This window comes from Carettochelys insculpta, chromosome 2, assembly GCF_033958435.1.
Source record: "Carettochelys insculpta isolate YL-2023 chromosome 2, ASM3395843v1, whole genome shotgun sequence".
Classification (NCBI taxonomy): Eukaryota; Metazoa; Chordata; order Testudines; family Carettochelyidae; genus Carettochelys; species Carettochelys insculpta.
Genome location: NC_134138.1, coordinates 162602363 through 162621965, shown reverse-complemented (window position 1 = coordinate 162621965; position 19603 = coordinate 162602363). Strand labels below are relative to the sequence as shown.

Genomic DNA, 19603 nt, shown 5'->3' with positions numbered 1-19603 from the left:
GTGAACCTTGGCTTGAGGGGTTGGAAAAGGTGAAAGGCTCAGGGCAGTTTGGGGCCATGAGTGGCAGGGAAGGTTAAAACCTGGTAGCCATTTGGGTCCATGAGGTGGGTGGGGGGTTTAGGCTGCTGAAGGTTGAGTGTGTGGTCAGGGTTGGGGGGCGGGGGGGAAGTCAGGCTGCAGCAGGTTAGGTCTACTAGGCCAGTGGTGGGGTGTCAGGCTGCCTCGGGGCCGGTGGAGGGGGGGGGAGGGTGAGGTGTCAGGCTGCCATGGGTGGTGGGGGCAGGCTGCGGAAGGTTGGGGCTGCAGGGGCCGTTAGGCTGTGGCAGGTGGGAGCCACAGGGCAGGGGTAAGGCTTGTATTAGCCAGGAGGGGGGAGTTCACTCAGAGTGAACAAAGGTAAGTAAACCTGCCCCTTGTTTTAAGCAAGTACTCGTTAGTACAGTACTCATTTAACGAGGGATGAGTGTACACAGTAAACTTATACTGTATTTGGTACGTTTATTTGTATTTACTTTCAGTATACTGTACTTACAGAAAACATAACTGATATTTACTTATTAACACGCTGGTTATTTGAGAGTTCCCGATGATAAAATACCAGTTAAGAGTTTACTGTATATGCTTTGTACTTAGGAAAAAATGGTTCTCTTTCCTCACACCCACAAAAATATAACTCAAACAAATTAACTTCGAAACTGAACTTGGCAATTTTAAATGTAACTGTGCTCTATTACATCACAAAAATGGCTCCAAAATAAAGTAGATCCTCAGAATTATAAAATTCAGTTATGAACTAACTAGTCAACCAGAGACTTCATTTGGAACTAAAAGTATGAAGTCATACAGGAACAGAGAACACCCCCCCCCCGCTTCACACACACAAAGCTATTGCAGTACAGGATTGTGTTAAACATAAACTACTAAAAAAACAAAAAGCAAAATTCTCTTCTCCAGAGTAATGGTGGCTAGGAAAGGAAGAGGAAGACATATTGTGCACTTTTCTCTCACTCCCTTACAGTAACAGGAAGGGAAAAAGCAAACTGCCTACCTATCTCAATCTTCTGCCTCCTCTGCTCTCCCTGCACATACCCCCCCACCCAAAGCCCCCTGCTCTTCCAGCTCTTATTCCTGCACCCTTGCACATTTCCATTCCATGCTCTGAGCTCCTCCTCAGGCCCCAGTCCTAACTTTTGTATCCCACACACACATCACAGCCCCCTGCTCCAAGCCCCCCCCATCTCCAAATTGACACACCCCAACACTCTGAACCCCACACACTCCACCCCCCCCCATTAAATTTCTTATACTGTCAGGTCACAACCCACCTACACACCTCCTGTCCAGAGGCCCTCCTGAGGCAGAAGGAGTTGTGACACGATAGTAACTTTGCAAAATTGAAGTTATTTACCCAACAGTCTGTCAAACATCCAGAAACTACACTCTTAACTTCAACTTCTTGAGACTCGCAGTTTATTCATCCCAGAGTATTACTATTTGCCTTAGAATTACACATATGATCTGCAGGGGACAAGCTGAAAAATTTAAAAAAAGTTAAAGTAGCACTCATTAGCACTCATGAAGTCAAAGATATATTACAAAGGATTTAATAACAACCCTCCCATTTCAGCCGTTTAATTTTTTTCTATTAAAAAGTAATTTTTTTTCAGAGGAACACCTCCATTGTTCTAAACAGACCTCAGATATTTGGCAGGGAGAAAGGTGACAGGATGAAACAGCGCCTTTTCTTTAGCTCATGAAATTCCGTTCAGTTTTACCAGAGTTAAGCGGTTACAAATTGCTATTTCTCTTATGATGCTTGCATCGATCAAGCTAGTTAACAGTGTGCCCAAGCACTACCTGAATACACTCTAAACAGGCCAGACCTTGCTAACAGAGATAGAGCAGCAGCAGCAGCAGCAGCAGCAGCTCACCCCCGCAGTGGAAACTCCTGGGCACTGCAGAGCACTAGCTGCACGAGGAGAAGAATAAGAGCAGGACCAAAGGAAATATGCAGGTTTCTTTTTTAGTCTTAATCCAATTAGGCGTAGGGAAGCGCGCAGGGGCTTGAAGAAGAGCGCTGGTCTGTTCTGGCCCGCAGCGAACCGTCGGGGGCTCGCGCACAGGGCCAGACAAAGGGCGCTCGGGGCCGTATAACCGCCGCCGGCAGCAGGGGGCGGAGCCGATTCCCGTTTGCCCAGCGGAGGACCCCACCACAAGGGCGGGGTTGATCCGCGAACTTTCACTCACCGACCCACGCGGCGACCGTCCGCGGTCCCCAGCAGCTACTGTGCGTCCCTCGCCAGAAACCGCCGTCCACGTGACTAGCGGGAGTGAGCGGCCGGAACTAGAACCCGCGACCATAGAGAGGAGCTGGGAAGGAAGAGCGGCCTTCTATTGAGGTGGGAGGAGGGGGCAGCCAAGTCCCCGCCTCCTGTCACCGACGTCGCTTCTTGCGGCGCGCGCACAGGACGGGTCCGTCTGACAACGTGGCCCCGCCCCTGGGCCGCGCGTTGCCCACTCTGCAGCGCCCTCTGCCGGGGCCGAGCTGTGTGGCGCTGCAGAGCCCAGTTCCCCAATAGAAGACTGAGCCACCCAGCCCTACCCTCCGCCTCTCGCCAACCGGCCAGGGGCTCGGATTGCACCTGGGGGTCAGGGGACTTTTCCGTACAGCTCTGTACAGCCCTGAGCACGGGGCCCCAGGCACATGCAGCTGTGCCCCAGCCCGCCCTAGGCTGGAGGGCAGGAACCAGTTTATGCTTCGTAAGTCTCACGGGGGTAGCGCTGTCAGTCTACCTGCAAAAACAAGAAGCCCTGTGGGACCTTATAGACTACCTACAGTGACCATATCTCCCCCAGTCAAATATGGGACACATTGGAATGATGCTGTCCTGGCCAAAATGGGACAGATAGTCACCCTACCTGGGAGGCAGGCGGTGGCTGCCCTGTGCAGGCTGCCGCCTTGCTGGGGTCTACAGGAGGCAGCTGCAAACAGGACTTGGGGCACCAGAAACTAGGCTGCTGCCCCACCAGCGAAGCTCCTGGTCCCCTTCAGCCAGGGAGAAGTCAGGCAGCCACCACCTGCACTAGTAAAGAAGTGGAATACATGGCAATTTGTCCTTTAGCAAAATAAATCAGGACACTGGGATGGCACCCAAAATCCAGGGCTATCCTGCCCAAATGAGATGGATGGTCACCCTGTTGGCAGGGGAAATGTTGTTATATTTTGTTCTCATAGAAACATTGTTTTGTAAATGAATGCTTACTAATGTTCCCATGAGGTTCAATATTGTATTTAGCATTGTTAGTGAATCCTCCTTAATTTTCTCATGAAATTCAGCATTGTTTTGTTACTGAAATCCTGTTCATGTTCTATATGACTGAATAACTCTACCTCCCTGTAACTTATATTCTGTTAATAATCTATTGGTACTTTACCTCCTGATTAATAGGGAATTACCAGAGCGGAATGTCATATGAGCAGTAGAAATTCAGTTTGAGCTGGAGGAATGGATAAAGGGAGTATGAGAAACTCTCCCCTGGTTTGTTGGGGGGGGTGGTGAACAAAGGAGGAGAGAGGTATAAGTATTGCTCACTTTGTGTTGCAAGGTGCGCAGGCTTTGAGGAGAGATCCCCCTGCGCCTTACTTGGCATGCCAAATAAAGATTCTTCTTCCACTCTTGGTGTGTTATTGGGCCAGCGTTGCACACCGGGCACGAACTGCCACTGTGCCACCTTAAGAAGGAGGCAACAACCCTCAGACTAACAGATTAATTGGAACATCAGATTTCTTGGGCAAAGATCCACTTTGCCAGATGCTTTATGTTAACTTGCACTTGCTACTCTCTGAGGTGAATGGCTGCTGGGGTATAGCTATCATTAGCACAAAAAAAAGAAGAAATTAGGAAGGGACATCATCACAGGAGCCTTTGGCACCCTGTTGAAGCTTGCACACTGTGCAGACATTCCTGCAATCACACTCACAGAACAATTCCCCAAAAAGCCCTCTCCTCTTTTTTAGGTAGGGTATTCCATATAAAAGATCAGCCCAAAAAGTCAGGGGATGGCTGTTAGTCTGCAACAACAAGGAGTCCTGTGGCATCTTAAGACTCTTAGGCTTTAGACACAAGCTTTCATGGGCAATGACACACTTTGTCAGAGGCATGGAATGGAAATAACAGAGGCTGGCACAAATAGACTCTCATGTGAAAAGAAAGGTGTTATCAAGTAGAGGACCATCACTAAGTAGGCCAATTCAGGCAGAGTGGATATGGTTTTCTGATTTATGTTCATGTATTAATCAGACATCAAGAATAGTAATACATAAAAAAAAACAGTAGGAGATCATTTCAATCTCCCTGAACACTCAGTAGGAGATTTAAAAATGGCCATATTTCAACAAAAAAAAGTTCAAAATCAGACTTCAAAGAGAAACAGAAGAGCTACAGTTCATTTGCAAACTTGATACTATTAATCTGGGTGTGAATGGAGACTGGAATTGGCTGGCTCACTACAAAAGCAATTTTCCCTCTCTTGGTATTCACACCTCCTCATCACGGCTATGACTACATTACAGAGGTCTTTCAAAGGAAGCCCTTTCAGAAGATCTCTTCTGAAAGACCTTCTTTCAAAAGAGTGCATCAACACACAAGAAGCGGATCAAAAGAACGGGCCAGGGATCAAAAAAATCACTCCCCATGAGGAATCCTCTTTCAAAAAAAAGAAAGAAAAAAAAAAGGGCTTGAAGACCACGTACACGTTTTCCTCCAAAAGAAGCAAAGAAGCTTGGCTAGACCACTTCCTTGTTCTGCATCTCAGGATCCCAATCTGTCCCATAAGGAGAGACGCAACTCTCTAATTGTGCAGTTGGGAGCCTGGATGAGGTAAGGGGTGCAAAAGCCCACTGGGAAGCACACAGGTGTGTTTCAAGGAGTGCCGAGAATTCTAAACTTTGCTGAAAGTTCTAATCAGGAGAAATCAGAAGTGCTCAGAACCCATTTTAACCATTGTCTTTTTAAAAGCCCATTCAGGGAGGTGACTCCCATTGAGCTATGGAGTGGAGGAGAAATTTGTCCAAAGTCACAAAGGTCAATAGGAGACTCAGTAATGGAACCCAGCAGGCCTGCTTCCCAATCCTCTGTCCAGTAACTACAGCAGAGGACACTCCCTCTCAAAGGTAGGGGAACTAAAGATAAGGGCCTAGTTATTCCTGCCAAATATGGAAGAGTATGCAGCAGTGATTAGTGAAGGCGCCTGGAAATAAGGACTGCTGTAATCCCATTCATGGCTCTGACACCTGGAGTAACCCTGAGCCAGTAGCTTCTCTGCCCCAGGCCTGTTTCCCATCAGCGGGTGTAGTGAACCAGTCCTTACAGCCCAGGAGGGTTGGAAAGGTTTGTAAAAGTACTGGGATGTCAGGAGCCAGGAGGTTCTGTCAGCCCCACAGTAGGGCAGTGTTCTGGACCCCCTGCTGCTGGCTTAGTTTCTCCATTGCTTAGCGATAAGACAGACTCCTTTTCTGCATGATAGTTAAGATAGTTAGCAAGCAAGAGGGGAAGGATAGCTCAGTGGTTTAAGCATTAGCCTGCTAAAACCAGGATTGTGAGCTCAGCCCTTGAGGGGCCCATTTAGGGATTGGGCCATAGGTGTCAGGGCTGGTGGTTGGTCTTGCCAAGAGTGCAGGGGACTGGACGAGATGATCTCCTGCAGTCCCTTCCAGCTCTAGGAGAGGTGCATCTCCAGTTATATATAAATTCATTCTTTTACTAAACCAAGATGCATAACAATTCATACTAATAGATCTAGAGGTGGCCAAGTTTTCCCTCATCTAGGCCTTTGTTCAAGAAACATTACAACTACTCTCAGGGCTGTCAGCAAGGACAACATGTATATATTTATTCATATAAAGTAATAACATTGTTGTCAAATTATCAGTTTTGTGTAACATTCAGTTACAGTTGTTGCATTTTCACCTCTGAAGAGGACAGTGTTTCATACGGATATTAGCCTTGTTAGATTTGCTTGGTTCCAGCACTTCTCAGACTGAGTTTTTGGACACAAAGTTTCCAACTTGCAAACACTGAATCCTTCACGGAGCATGTGTGGAATTAAAGTAAATAGATGAAAACATCGTAACTCCTGTTTCGAAGACATACATAGCCTTGCACTCATTTGGGAGCATGTGTTAATTCAAACCTCATATAGGAGGTATGCCATATTTATCATCTGCTGTGTTTACAGCTTGTCGGAGAAATGTAGCACTTTAAAGACTAACAAAATGAATTATTCAGTGATGAGTTTTTGTGGGACAGTCCCATTTCATCAGATCAATCTCATTTCCAATACAGACTAACATTTAATGAGCTGATGAAGTGGGTCTCTCCCACAAAAGCCCATCACCACATAATTAATTTTGTTAGTCTTTAAAGTGCTACATTTCTGCTGTTTTGTTTTGTTTGAGTACAGACTAACACAGCTACCTGTCTGTTAATATTCACTTGTTGGGGGTTCTCTTCCGCCTCGTTTCTCCACACTCTTTCTTTACTGGATCCAAGCACTTACTATTCCTGTGTTCTGCATTGTAAAAAGTTATATTATTCATTCTAAAAATAAAGCTTCTGGATTAGTTAATAGCGACTGAGGTAGTTGACTCAAATTAGTCTCTAATATTTATTTTCATTTTCTGTTTAAAATTTTGGGTTACAGAATAAAAGGAAGCAAATATACAATATCACATAACTAAGCCATAACCTTGCAATACACAATTATTTAAGCAAAAAGCTATTCCATACTGATATTCTCTGACCCACAGAATCCCACTGAAGTCACAAGGAATACTTGTGAAGCACAGTTATCCTCAACATGAATCCAGGTATCTGGACCTGGCCTTCTAGCTCTGGGATAAAAAAACAAGTGATCATCTTTTTATATCTGATGGGAGAAACATCCCTGCTGCCAATTTTTACAAAGATTATTAACCTTGGGTGGTTTCAACACATCCATCTTCCACGGGAAAATGGCACAACCTCAAAGTAAATTCTACAGATGAAAGTTTTGCTTCATTTATGCTCAATGCAACCCCATCAGAGTTTGCTAGGGGATAACAGACTAAGACTCTGGAACATACTGATCTAGTGTGATGCCTGTACCTGATATTCATTTGGAAGCAAAAATTTCATTGACCAAAATGCAAAATCCAAGATGCTCCACTTAATTTCTTCCTCCGAGGACTTAATACTAAGAATTATTCTGTCTGCATGGGGTCATAAGACCATCATATAATGTCCTGTAAAATCACTGGACCGATGTCTAAGAAAGTTTAGCACTTTTTGATAGGTAAGTTAGTAGTTCCTTAGATTAGGTCTAACAGCCACCTTGCTGGCCACATGTATATTTAATATTGATCTCCAATCTGAAGTACATTCTGGAGAAGGCAATGTAAGTACTATAAAACATAATGGAAATCTATTCCATTTGAAAGCTATTTAATAAGCATATTTGGCAACTTTTGTACCAGATATTAATTACAGGGATGACTTATTTGCATGGTTTCACCTCCTGTGTTCTGGACAGCATTTAACAAGGTTTTTCTCTTGATAGATATTTATGGGTCTGGTCCCACTATCCTTACCCAAATGTAACTTCCTAATGAAGTCTAAGGGAGTGTTGCATGCATCAAGACTGCAGGATTGAATTCTAAAGAAATAACCTGTACAGATGATGTCTCGTTAAAAAAATACTGGAATAGAGAGATAGATAATTACAGAGTGATATTCTTAGTTACAGTTTAAAAGGCAGTAAACTTGTTTACTTAAAAAAGCCACACACAGTTCAAAAAGGTATTAAAAATCCACACAAATTCCTGCCCTTTCCATGACAAAGCCCTGACTGGGATGATTTAGTTGGGGCTGGTCCTGCTTTGAGCATGGGGTTGGACAAGATGACCTCTTGAGGTCTCTTCCAACCCTAATCTTCTATAATTCTGTGTTTGGCATAATCAAAGTCTTGAAGGTTGCATACAAATGAACTAATGCAGAACAAGAACACATCTCAGAAGATGTATAGATCTACTACACAGACTCATTCAAGTAGTATAGTTGTTACCTTGTAGTGACAGGTCATTTGTATTATCAAACACAGAACATCATTTGATTTTATTTAATTTTGAAGATGTCTCCAGTCCACAAGCACATTTTCCATTAGCCAAAAAAACCTGTCATTATTTCTTTGGAGGAAGAACATTTTTTTCATAGAAACCTGGATTGACTACATTTCCAGGTGGATCGTATCTGGCCACCACAAATGTGGAGCCATCATTTGATGAGGCTTTTCCAACTCCCATCTTCTTTGTGTCCTTCCACACCATTGCTGTAAAGTGACCTATGAGGAAAAGGATCAAACAAAGGATCAATCAAAAGGATTGGATAGTAAATCTGAAAAACTCTCTTTCTAGTGATTGACCAAAACCAAAGTCATACCAAGCTAACTTTCTCTGACAAGATAACAAGACTAGGGGATGAAAAAATATGCACCTGATCTAATATTTTGTTGGTAGAAAAAGAGCTGATATAATTCTCCACTGAACTTTTGAGGACTGCTTATTCTGTTCCAAAACTAAAAATACATGAAAAAAGAACCATGAAAACAATCATGCCTTGGTGAACATCAAGTACAAAGCCCTGACCCAAGGTACCAAAGTACACTTTGTACCATGCCCTACAACAGTTTCAGCCCCTTCCCTCCCAGCAGTACGGCTGACAAAGCAACCACCCTACCACTGACTGTTCCCCACCTGTTTCAATCATCTGATCATTCCAATTGTGTTTCCATGATGCACAGAATAAGTTAGTAGGATTAGCCTATTAACTTTCCAGGGTTTTTCCCAGACTCTTAGGATAGTTGTAGAACAGCTGTATCTCAGATCCTATTCCACCAGCTGTTCCCTCAGCACAGTAAGAGATGGGGATAAGTGAAAATTACCTATGAAAGAGTTTATTTCTTTGTTTCCTGCCAATTCCAAGAACAATGGTATGTTTTCATCTCATCCTAAACTGCCAATAGGCACCTAATGAATCAACACTTGGCCTCACTTTACACACAGTAACAGCTCATTGGCATCAGTGAAAGGGGAGGTAAATGAAGACAGCTATCAGTACACTCATCCCTCACTACATGAGCGCAATTGGTTCCCAACTTTCTGCTTGTAGGCAAAAAACTTGTAAGGAGGACACTAAATTCCCATTAGAATACATGTAAACGTCTCTGATTCATTCCAAGTGCTTGTAATTCAGCAAAGGAGTGGCAGCCTGTGGTGCTGCTTTTGAAAGGTAAGTAAACTTTGGGTTTGGGGGTGGGTTGGAGAGCCTTAAAGGCTGGGGGCAGTTTGGGGCTCTGAGTGAGGGTGAGGGTTAAAACCTGGTGGTGGGTTGGGTCCATGAGGCAGGTGGGGCTGTTCAGGCTGTAGTGGGGTGGGTCAGGCTGCTGTAGGTTGGGTCCATGAGGGAGGGTGGGTGGATGGACGGATTCAAACCGCCGCAGGTTGAGTCTGTGGCAAGTTGGGTCTACAGGGCTGGCGGGGTGGGAAAGGGTCAGGCTGTGGTGCGTTGGGGTGTGTGAGGCTAGTGGAGGGGCCAGACCATGGTGGGTTGGGGGGGTAAGGCTCATATTAGCGGGGGCAGGGGGAAGGAGTTCACTTATCTCGTGAAAAAAGGTAGGTATACACGTCCCTCATTTTAGTGAGTACTCGTAAGTAAAGTACAGTAAGGTCTCAGTACACAAGGGTTCCGTTCTGCGTGTAAACCTGGATCTTGCACAAGTTGGTGTTTGGCTTTTTCCCCTGGCAAAAAACACATGTTCTGCAGCTAAGGAAGCAGCAGAAAGGTAAGTCCTAGGGCGCGGGGGCAGTTGGGGAGGGTTAAGCCAGGCCGTGGGTTGGGGTTGTGGGAGGTGGGCTGAGCCTGGGGTGGGCTAGGGCTGCAGGGGGCTGAAGGATGGAGCTGAGCACGGGTCATGAGCTGGGCGGCAGGGGTGTGAGGAGTTGAGCTGGAACCAGAGCTGTGCCTGGGTGGCAAGTCAGTGGCAGGGTTGCACTGGAGCCAAGGGAAGGCGGGCAGCTTGTAAACGGGTGGTGGGGGTTGCACCAGAGCCATGTGCACAGGTAGGATGGCAGGCAGCTTCTGAGCTGGCCGGGGCGGGGTGGGGGAGGGTGGGTGTCAAACCAAAGTCACATAGGGCGGGCAGGTGGGCAGGCGGGCAGCTTGTGAGCCAGCAGGGGGCTTACGCTGGAGCCACATGGGGTGGGGGCAGCTTGAACCAGAGCCACTTGTAGGTGGTTAAACCGGGACGGGGGGTGGGGTCAGGGTCAGACACATAGGAGCGGGGTCGTGTACTCTGAGACCTTATTGTACTCGTTTAAGAAGGGATGAGTGTACAGTATCTTTAAAAACCTGCATAGTTGGATATTTTATGGAAAATAAAGTGCATTTGTCTGCATAATCAATACCTATTAATACTGAAAGTTGAAGGAAAACGACAGACAAATTTTTAAAAATATATCTACTATTTCTAACATGAATGTTGTTTACTTTGTCACTCCCCTGGAAGTCAGTTTGTTTTCATCATTCCAGTTATTGTCATTTTCCTACAAACAATTTTAACATTGATCTTTTGCACACTTACCTTAAATAAAAAACAAAAGAGCTGATTTGTGAAAAACAGAAAAGCAGATTTAACAACTTTTCAAAGTAAGAGTTGAATCTTTGCAGAAGCAGCGCCCAGCCTGAACTCACCTGTCCCAGAAGAAAACCCTGGATTTTGAAAGTTGTAATTTTTTATTTCATTGTACCATCTTTCAGCTACTTCCTTTCCTGCAAGAAGAAAAAAAAAAAAGCGGTGGAATTGCAACAGAGTGAACTCAGCAAACTGTAACTAACATCTTCCAGCCCACAAGATTCTTCTGTTAACAGATGAGCAAGAATTGTTAATACTTAAATAGTCATATAAACATGGAATGAGTAACAATATTAAGTACTTCTTGAATAAAGAGAAGTTCTAAATTACAAGAGGCCTTCCCTCCTCCTTCCACCAATTATAAACATACTCAAATGAAGCATTCAATTATAAAGTAGAATATACAGCCTGTGGTCTGCATTTGGCCTGCCAAGCCTTTTAATCTGGCACGCCCTTGCTGCTCCTTATCTCTTTGCACTGTGGGGAGATAGCTTCATCTGCTGCCCCTGACCTCAGCTCCCGTTGGCTAGCTTTCAGCCAATAGGATCTGAGAGATATTGCTGAGGGCAGCAACAATGCAGCTTAATTTTTAGGCTCCCATTGACTGCTTTCTGGTCAATAGGAACTGAGAGCTTGCTGGGGCGGGGGCAGTGCTTGAAGCCCTCTGCTGCATCCATATCCTCTCCCAGACCCTGCACCTCAACTGCTGCCCCAGGTCACCACCCTAACCCTCTGCACCCTCCTCCTCCTCAGGTCACAAGTCCCTCTCAAATTCTGCACCTGCTCCTACACCCTTCCCAGACCCTGCACCTCAATACCCTGCTACAGGTAACAACCTCCTCCTTCAGCCAAATGCCCTCCTGCTACCTCACATGCTCTCTTGCGCCCCAGTCCCATACCACAAGCTCCAGCTCAGATCCCACACGAAGGCTGTGTCTATACTACAAAAATAACTGAAGTACAAATTCAAAGCAAGCAACTTTAAAGTTGAGAGTCTACACCCACAGTCCCTTGAAGTAGAGCACTACTCCGTTCCTGGAAACAGAGTAAGGACTTTGAAGTTGGGCTCCCTACTTCAAAGTTAACTTCGCAGTAAGGGAAAATGTCTGTAGACTCTCTGCTGACTACTTTGAAGTAGTGACTAACTTCAAAGTTAGTTCATAGTGTAGACACACCCTCAGTGGGGCCAATAGCCACTGCAAGCCCAGAAGCAAGGTGTGGGGGTAGGGCCCACTTCACATCCTGGAAGGAGTGTGGCCTCAAGCAGAAGAGGTGGGGCCAAAGGCAAGCAGGCAGCCCGTAGTGGTGCCCAAAGCCTGAGGCTGCCCAGCCCCCAAGCCCTCCCAAGCTATGCAGGGTGATGGAGTGACACTCCCACAATGTTTGAAAGGGGTCCAGGGCTCCCAGCCACCACCAATATTACTACAACAGCAGCAGCAGCAGCAGCAGCAGTGAGTTCTAGGCCCCTTTGGAACACCAGGTGCCCATGCAAATGGCACTTTACCCTTACCCCAATGAGCAGGCCTGCCCATTCTTCCTCCATAGAAAATTGCAGCCCTTGACCTTTTATCAAAGTCTTGGAGTGGTACCCCATAAAAAATTGTTACCTGTCCCTGAGCTAGAGCAAAAAAAAGAGAAACAGAGCACTGCTGACTGATACTCTCTAGAACAGAAATCCCTGACCCCTTCTGAGCAACTGCAGCAGAAATAGACATGAGTGGCCACACCCTAAACAGGATGATGTACTTTGAGAGAACTAAAACCACAAAAAGTGAGGTTTCAGAAAGATTAACTCATCCTGCTGGCTGATGGCATGTACAGTAAAATTATGCACTGTCTGTACCATTTATGAACAAACACAGGATAAATTAAGGATGAAGTGTGTTGGTCTTTTCTGTTGAGATAAGTGGACAGGATGCCACAAAGTCACTTTTTCTGTCACTCCTCTTGCCACATGTCTGGGTGATTTCTAGTCTTATTTTACTCCCTCTGGTCCAAATCACAAAGGGAAGTAGGACTATGACTACATCTGGCAAATGTATCCTGCAAAAAAAGCACACAGATACCCTCTCCAAACCCACCAAAATCTCTAGTAATAATCCAAGCCTTGCAAATTTATAACCCCCCCCCAAAAACTGGAAAACATGGAAAAAAATAGAAAAAGCAGTAAATTTAAAGCAATGATAATATTTGGTCCCACTAGAAAGAAGTTACCAGCAGCTTTAGGATAATCCATTCACTAGGAAGAGTTAATTCCCCTGATATTTTTCAGGGAATTTCCTCATTCTCAATTAGTCTAGAGAAAGAAAAAAATTGAAGGAAAAAGTTTGATTTCATTAAAAAAAATTTTTTGGGTTCAATCTTGTTACTTGACAACAAGAGCCATGATCTTCGATCTCATGAGAGGGTCCAACTTATGATTTTTGACCTCACGAGGTTGGCAATATTGCTCTTTTAACAGTGCTTTTCTCTTAAATGCTTGTGGGTTGATATAGGACACTTTAAGAAACCTGGTTTGCTGGTGCTGGACATGGTTGCAATCTTGTCTGTGAAATCTCTCTCCAAAGCCCAGCCTGAGCCCCAACAATTGTACAATTCCACTTTTATGCAGGTGATGTCTAGAGATCTGAGAAGGATGAGCTCAAAGAGACCAGGAGGGGTCACACTTGCAGTTAGCTAGTAACTCACTGAACCCATTCCCCAGAGTTTTATCATAGAGAACCATCTATTGCTTTTCTAGTTAATGCAGTACATCTGAATTGATTTTATATCTATTAATGTAATTTTATATTAAATGCCACAGTTCTACCTATCATTTGAACAAACCTTTTGTTTACTAAAAAAAAAACAAACCAAAGAAACCCAAGCGGTAAATGTTTGTTTGAGCTGACATTCATAAGAAATACATTCTAGCTGAAAGGAAACCAGACACCCCTCCCACACCAGCTGAGTTACCAGATCATAGCAGGAGTGATGGGTGCAAACAAATGCAATCACTTCCAGAGCTTCCTTTCTGCTGTGCTTATTGACAGAACAATGTACTAGCTTTTTTAAAAAAAAATATTTGTCTTGATTTTACTGCTGTGAACCACAGCTGAACTTGTAAAATTTTTCTAAGGAAGACAGCTGCTCCTTCTCTTCTCCTGACAATATTTGACTGAGGCCCCTTCAAGGCACAAAATTCTGGATGCCTCTCTGAACATTCTTTTATGGTTTTCACCATAGTCTAGCTATGAGGAAAAGCTGTTAAATTTCATATATCATGTACAAAACAGAAAACAGATAAGAACAAGACAGTCTGATAAGCAGAAGCTTTAGTTGTGCTGTTGATACTGCTCCGTTGTGGGGATGATGATTTTATAGTGAGGATACAGAAGATGTATGAGTTATACTACTTCTTCTGAAACTTCTTTCCCTCTCTCGTTGTTTGTCCACTTAATATTTCAGGACACCTTTCCTCTCACTTAGCAGTATGCTACTCAGTGAGTAATCTTAGTGATATTCAAAAGCAGAGTTAAATATTATTCTGAAGAAAAGCAACAGAATTAGTCGATTTAAAAAAAATTCTAATTTCACTTTTTAAAAGAGAATTCACCAATTTCCCCCCCGCCCAACACACAAAATTAGGAAACACACCGTGTTCTTTCTTACTGTAACGATGGGTGAAAGTAACAACATTTCTTACAGGTAATGTGCTATTGCAACCCAGGTCAGTGTCAGTTCTTTAAATACCTCTGGGCTCTCTTCCACTGCAGTTCAGCCAACTTTTGCTGGAGCTGTGCACCGTGGCACACCTGCTTACTTTCATCTCTAACTGTACCGAATATTTATTCATAACATTGAACCTTTCCTTTATGCCAACCCTTTTACAGGTCTTCCTAGCAGACATACAGGTAGTGGTGCTGCAACACACCAGGTGCTACAACCTACACAGAACTTTTACACTGATCAATACTGTAAGATGCAACACTGCACTGAGAGGTAAGGAGCCACCTATGAGGCACAGGAAGTCTCGAGCCTTGCCTGGTACTAAACTCTGTTATTCTGATGGAACTTGCTCCCCTTTCTTCATGCTGATCTATCTCCATTAGCTAGGCTCTGCCTCCTTCCGACTCTTTGGGACATCATGTACCCCCAGGCAGTAGGAAAGTGAAGTCCCTTTACTCCCCAGAGTGTCCAAGCTGCAGTCTTCTATGATCCTGGCCCTTTCACAGGCTATACGATGCCCACTCATACTTCCTACCACATACGATTCAGTCAGAATTTAGTGCTAAGTGACTTTAGCACCTGCCGTCAAGTTTTTGTGACAGCTGGCATGCCAGCAGGTACCCAACAGAGTGTGTGAGGTGTCAGAGCAGCAAAAAGAAGGGAGAGGCAGAATATACTCTAACTGGCAAGTATGATGTCACTCATCTGAGCACAAAGAGGGAGAGTCTGCAACACAACCTGCTCAAGATCAGAGGGAGAAAACGACACTCGTTTGTTAAAATACAGGGCTAAATAAGTTTCAGTCAACAGCCACAGACTGTTTTTACTCTGGAAATCTTACAATTAAATGTAAAGAAGTTCCAAAAATTCATAATTAGAGCATTATATTTTCAAACCCTAATTTTTTCCAAATGCATGAAATCCAACTATGCCATCTTGCATATAATCCATCAATGCAACACATAAATCTAGCAATGCAACTGTTTTTAAAGTGACAATATCACAAGTTGATAAAGTCTTATTGATATTTTTCATCTGGAAAGAAAATTGGTACACATTGACTCCCCTTGTTAACTAATTGAATAGAATCCACAATACAACCAGTTTCCAGCCTGATTTAGCATGACAAATTAATTATCTGGGTGGAACTGGACAAGGACAAAATGGAAAGAGAACCAACTCCACAGAGGCCTAACTTAAGCCAACAACTGAGAAGTTTTCAGGACACAACTCGTCTGTTTTATAGATAATGTAGTTGCAGCAAAAGATTTGTATAATAAAAGTTATTTTGGACAACAAGGAGAGGAAGTGGCTCAAATTGCTCAGCAGGATGTACAATGCTGTAAGTAAAAAAAAAAAAAAAAAAAAATTAGGGACAGCCATATAAAAGTCTCAGGGCAGATTAGACAAAACAGCTGTGGAAACAGAGTGTGGAAGAAAAAGCAGCTCCATGAAGGCATAAGCATTATTTAAGAAAGGCAAAACCCAATGAGAAGTCCTGCGGCACTTTACAGACTAACAGAATTTTTGGAGCACAAGCTTTTATGGGCAAAGACCTACTTCATCAGACGCATGTATCATTTATCTGACAAAGTGGGTCTTTGCCCATGAAAGCTTGTGCTACCAAAAATCTTTTAGTCTATAAGGTGCCACAGGACTTCATTGTTTTTGAAGATCTAGACTAACACAGATACCCATCTGATACCTGACATACCCAGAAAAATATACCTCTGTTATCAGACAAAGTCATCATGTAAAGGGTTTTAAAAGTGTCTGTGGAATATAATTGACAGCAGAAAGGGGGAATTAAAGTCCAGCTATCAAAGGACAAGCACAGTGCTGATTTCTCCACACAGCTATACTCCCGCATGCCACCCTTAATATTTCTGAAGTGAGCCAGAGCATGTAATGATTTTTCACTGCAGATGAATATTAATTAGGGGATGTAAATTTCCTTTTCCTGTTTCAGCATTCACCACTGCACAATCCCCAAGCCAGTCCCATGGAATCAGGACCATGCTTGCAGAATTCCAGGAACAGAGGAAATATCTACTGAAGTCTTTGGCCCAAGCCACCTGATCACACAGGACAGGATTTGGCCCTTTGTATTGAAAACATTCACATTCCTATCAAGATGACTAATAAGCTTGTTTACTTAATAACTATGCTGTAAGAACAAAGACCAAAAACTCACCTGGCTGATCGTAGGAAGCCCAGGCTAGATTTTCTCCACATTTTCCATTTGCAGACTCAGGGCTGTGTTGGAGGACCCTGGTGCTAGCCAGTGTTTCTGCATACCTAGCAAAGGAATCATACACCAGTGACACAGCAGTTCCAGCTAATGTTGCATGCAGAGAGAGGAGTCACACTGACTTGGGGAGTGGGGATTGCAATTCTACTACTGAATTTCCAAGTGTCTAAAGCAAAGGGTATTCCAAGATCAATACAGCATGAGGAAGAGAGTCCAGAGGCCTCGTGCCTTCTTATTGCCTGTAGAGCCACCCCACCTCTATTATACCATGATTACCTTGGAGACAATGGCTACGTCTACACGTGAAGCCTACATCGAAGTAGCCTATTTTGATGTGGTGACATCGAAATAGGCTATTTCGATGAATAACGTCTACACGTCCTCCAGGGCTGGCAACGTTGATGTTCAACATCGACGTTGCGCAGCACTACATCGAAATAGGCACTGCGAGGGAACATCTACACACCAAAGTAGCACACATCAAAATAAGGGTGCCAGGCACAGCTGCAGACAGGGTCACAGGGTGGACTCAACAGCAAGCCGCTCCCTTAAAGGGCCCCTCCCAGACACAGTTGCACTAAACAACACAAGATCCACAGAGCCGACAACCGGTTGCAGACCCTGTGCATGCAGCATGGATCCCCAGCTGCAGCAGCAGCAGCCAGAAGCCCTGGGCTAAGGGCTGCTGCACATGGTGACCATAGAGCCCCACAGGGGCTGGAGAGAGAGCGTCTCTCAACCCCTCAGCTGATGGCCGCCATGGCGGACCCTGCTATTTCGAAGTTGCGGGACGCGCAACGACTACACGGTCCCTACTTCAACATTGAACGTCGAAGTAGGGCGCTATTCCCATCCCCTCATGGAGTTAGCGGCTTCGACGTCTCGCCGCCTAACGTCGATGTTAACATCAAAATAGCGCCCAACATGTGTAGCCGTGACGGGCGCTACTTCGAAGTCAGTGCCGCTACTTCGAAGTAGCGTGCATGTGTAGACACGGCTAATAAGGTACAAAGCCACATGTCACCGAGATCTGTGTACATCCAAGAGAATCCAGATGTGGCAGCCTTTAGTTTGTATTCCCTTACATGGGGAAAAATCCAAAAAGGGACAATACGGATTATAAATTAGAATATATTTTGAGGAGGGAGGTTCCCAAGTCTCTGGCAAGAAGCTATTAAGGGAACAACAGAGGCCAAAAAAATGCCCAAGCAGCAACCTGGCTCTTTCAGCCACAAAGGTAAGTCACACTTACTCACTGTGCCAACACTGGTTTTCTTCAGTGGTGTGTTGAGTGCTATAGCTGTCCAGAAGGGCTCTTTAATCTCACTAGGCACAGAGCTGGCTGGCTTTCTCCTATATTATCATGATCTGAATTACTACAGTGCCTAGAGCCCTGGTTATGGACAAGACCCCAACTGATAGAGGTATATAAAATCATGAATGGTGTGGAGAAAGTGAATATAGAAAAATTATTTACCTTTTCCCATAATACAAGAACTAGGGGACACCAAATGAAATTGATGGGTAGTAGGTTCAAAACTAATAAAAGGAAATTTTTCTTCACACAGCGCACAGTCAACCTGTGGAACTCCTTCCCCGAGGAGGCTGTGAAGGCCAGGACTCTATTAGGGTTTAAAAAAGAGCTTGATAAATTTTTGCAGGTTAGGTCCATAAATGGCTATTAGCCAGGGATAAAGTATGGTGCCCTGGCCTTCAGAACAAGGGCAGGAGATGGATGGCAGGAGATAAATCACTTGATCATTGTCTTCTGTTCTCCTTCTCTGGGGCACCTGGCATTGGCCACCGTCGGCAGATGGGATGCTGGGCTGGATGGACCTTTGGTCTGACCCAGTATGGCCATTCTTATGTTCTTATGTGCCATGCACTGCACGCAAACAGAACAGAAGGCTTTGTTTTCAATTTGTACAGTACTCAGCTGCACTGCTCAAGTTACCACGGCAAACTTGCAAAAGTTCCCTATTGTGCAACAAGAACTTTTCTAATTCAAAAAGATGCATGCAGGGCTAGTTTAGGGTGGTTACAAAGCTCCTAGTCACAGGATGCCCCAGAATCAATGCCCCCCACCCCACATGCTACAGAGCTGGACTTTCATCTGCACTCCATCCCCTGCTGGAGCTGAACCTGTCTCATAACCAGAAAAAGGCTCCAACCTCCAGTCAAGACTTTCCCACCAGCCCTTCAAGTGGAGGGAGTAAGAAGGAATGTGCAGAGGACCACAGAGCCAGTAAAAGAAATTTAAACTCAAGCTGTTTTGCTGAGGGGTGCTCTGTAAGCACTGCTCACAGCGCTGCTGATCCAAGATGACAGAACCCTCATCCCTTCTTTCAGGGCACTTTAAGCACTGCCCCCACTTCTCTCCCCTACTCCGAGCCCTGGTGTGCACTTGCATTCTCACACACCCTTCTCATTAATGGCAATTTTGTTTTTTCTGAAAGCGTCTCAGAATAGGTTGTAAATTTCTTGACTTACAACTTGTAAAAGGAAACCAACCTGAACTTTGGTTTGCCTTTACCGACAGCCAGATGAGAAGCAGTTGGGACTTCGAACTGCAATGAGATGATTTTAAAAGTCTAGCTACTGAATGCAGTGCAGGTGCATACCAAACACAGGTCAATGCATCATGCATGAGATATTTAATTGTTTCTTGTAATCTGAGTATTAGAAAAGGCCAGTAATAATGGCTTATTCAATGCAATGCTTCTTGTTGCACTGTGTAAGATGCGAGATGCTAACGAAGGATGTTATCGTCAACTATTTTTCTACAGAATCCAGGAATGTGAGATAAGCCTATGAAGGCCTGAAAGAAATATTCACAATAAAGACAAAATTGCATGGGATACCTCAAATGTCACTCTTTTAGAAATATAGTTTGTGCATTCATCAGAACTGGGAACCTCT

General features: G+C 44.4%; 2 protein-coding genes across 6 annotated transcripts in view; both read right to left on the bottom strand.

Moving 5' to 3' along the window:
* TEX10 (testis expressed 10) overlaps positions 1 to 2336 on the bottom strand; it is a 113307-nt gene extending 110971 nt beyond the window's left edge. For 2 of the 5 annotated variants that reach the window (XM_074987947.1, XM_074987952.1), the window contains exon 1: positions 2248 to 2336. The gene's annotated coding sequence lies outside the window, so the exon portion shown is untranslated. Of the gene's footprint in view, positions 1 to 1325; positions 1533 to 2247 lie in introns of all 5 variants that reach the window. The other 3 variants (XM_074987948.1, XM_074987950.1, XM_074987951.1) reach the window with 3 other exon arrangements.
* Positions 2337 to 5846: 3510 nt separating this feature from the next.
* Positions 5847 to 19603, bottom strand: part of GLIPR2 (GLI pathogenesis related 2) — a 40833-nt gene continuing 27076 nt past the window's right edge. The window contains exons 3-5 of the mRNA XM_074985996.1: positions 16628 to 16731; positions 10785 to 10862; positions 5847 to 8376 (exon numbers count right to left, since the gene is read on the bottom strand). Of these exons, the coding sequence (XP_074842097.1) occupies positions 8216 to 8376; positions 10785 to 10862; positions 16628 to 16731 (343 nt within the window). The 3' untranslated portion in view covers positions 5847 to 8215. The remainder of the gene's footprint in view (positions 8377 to 10784; positions 10863 to 16627; positions 16732 to 19603) is intronic.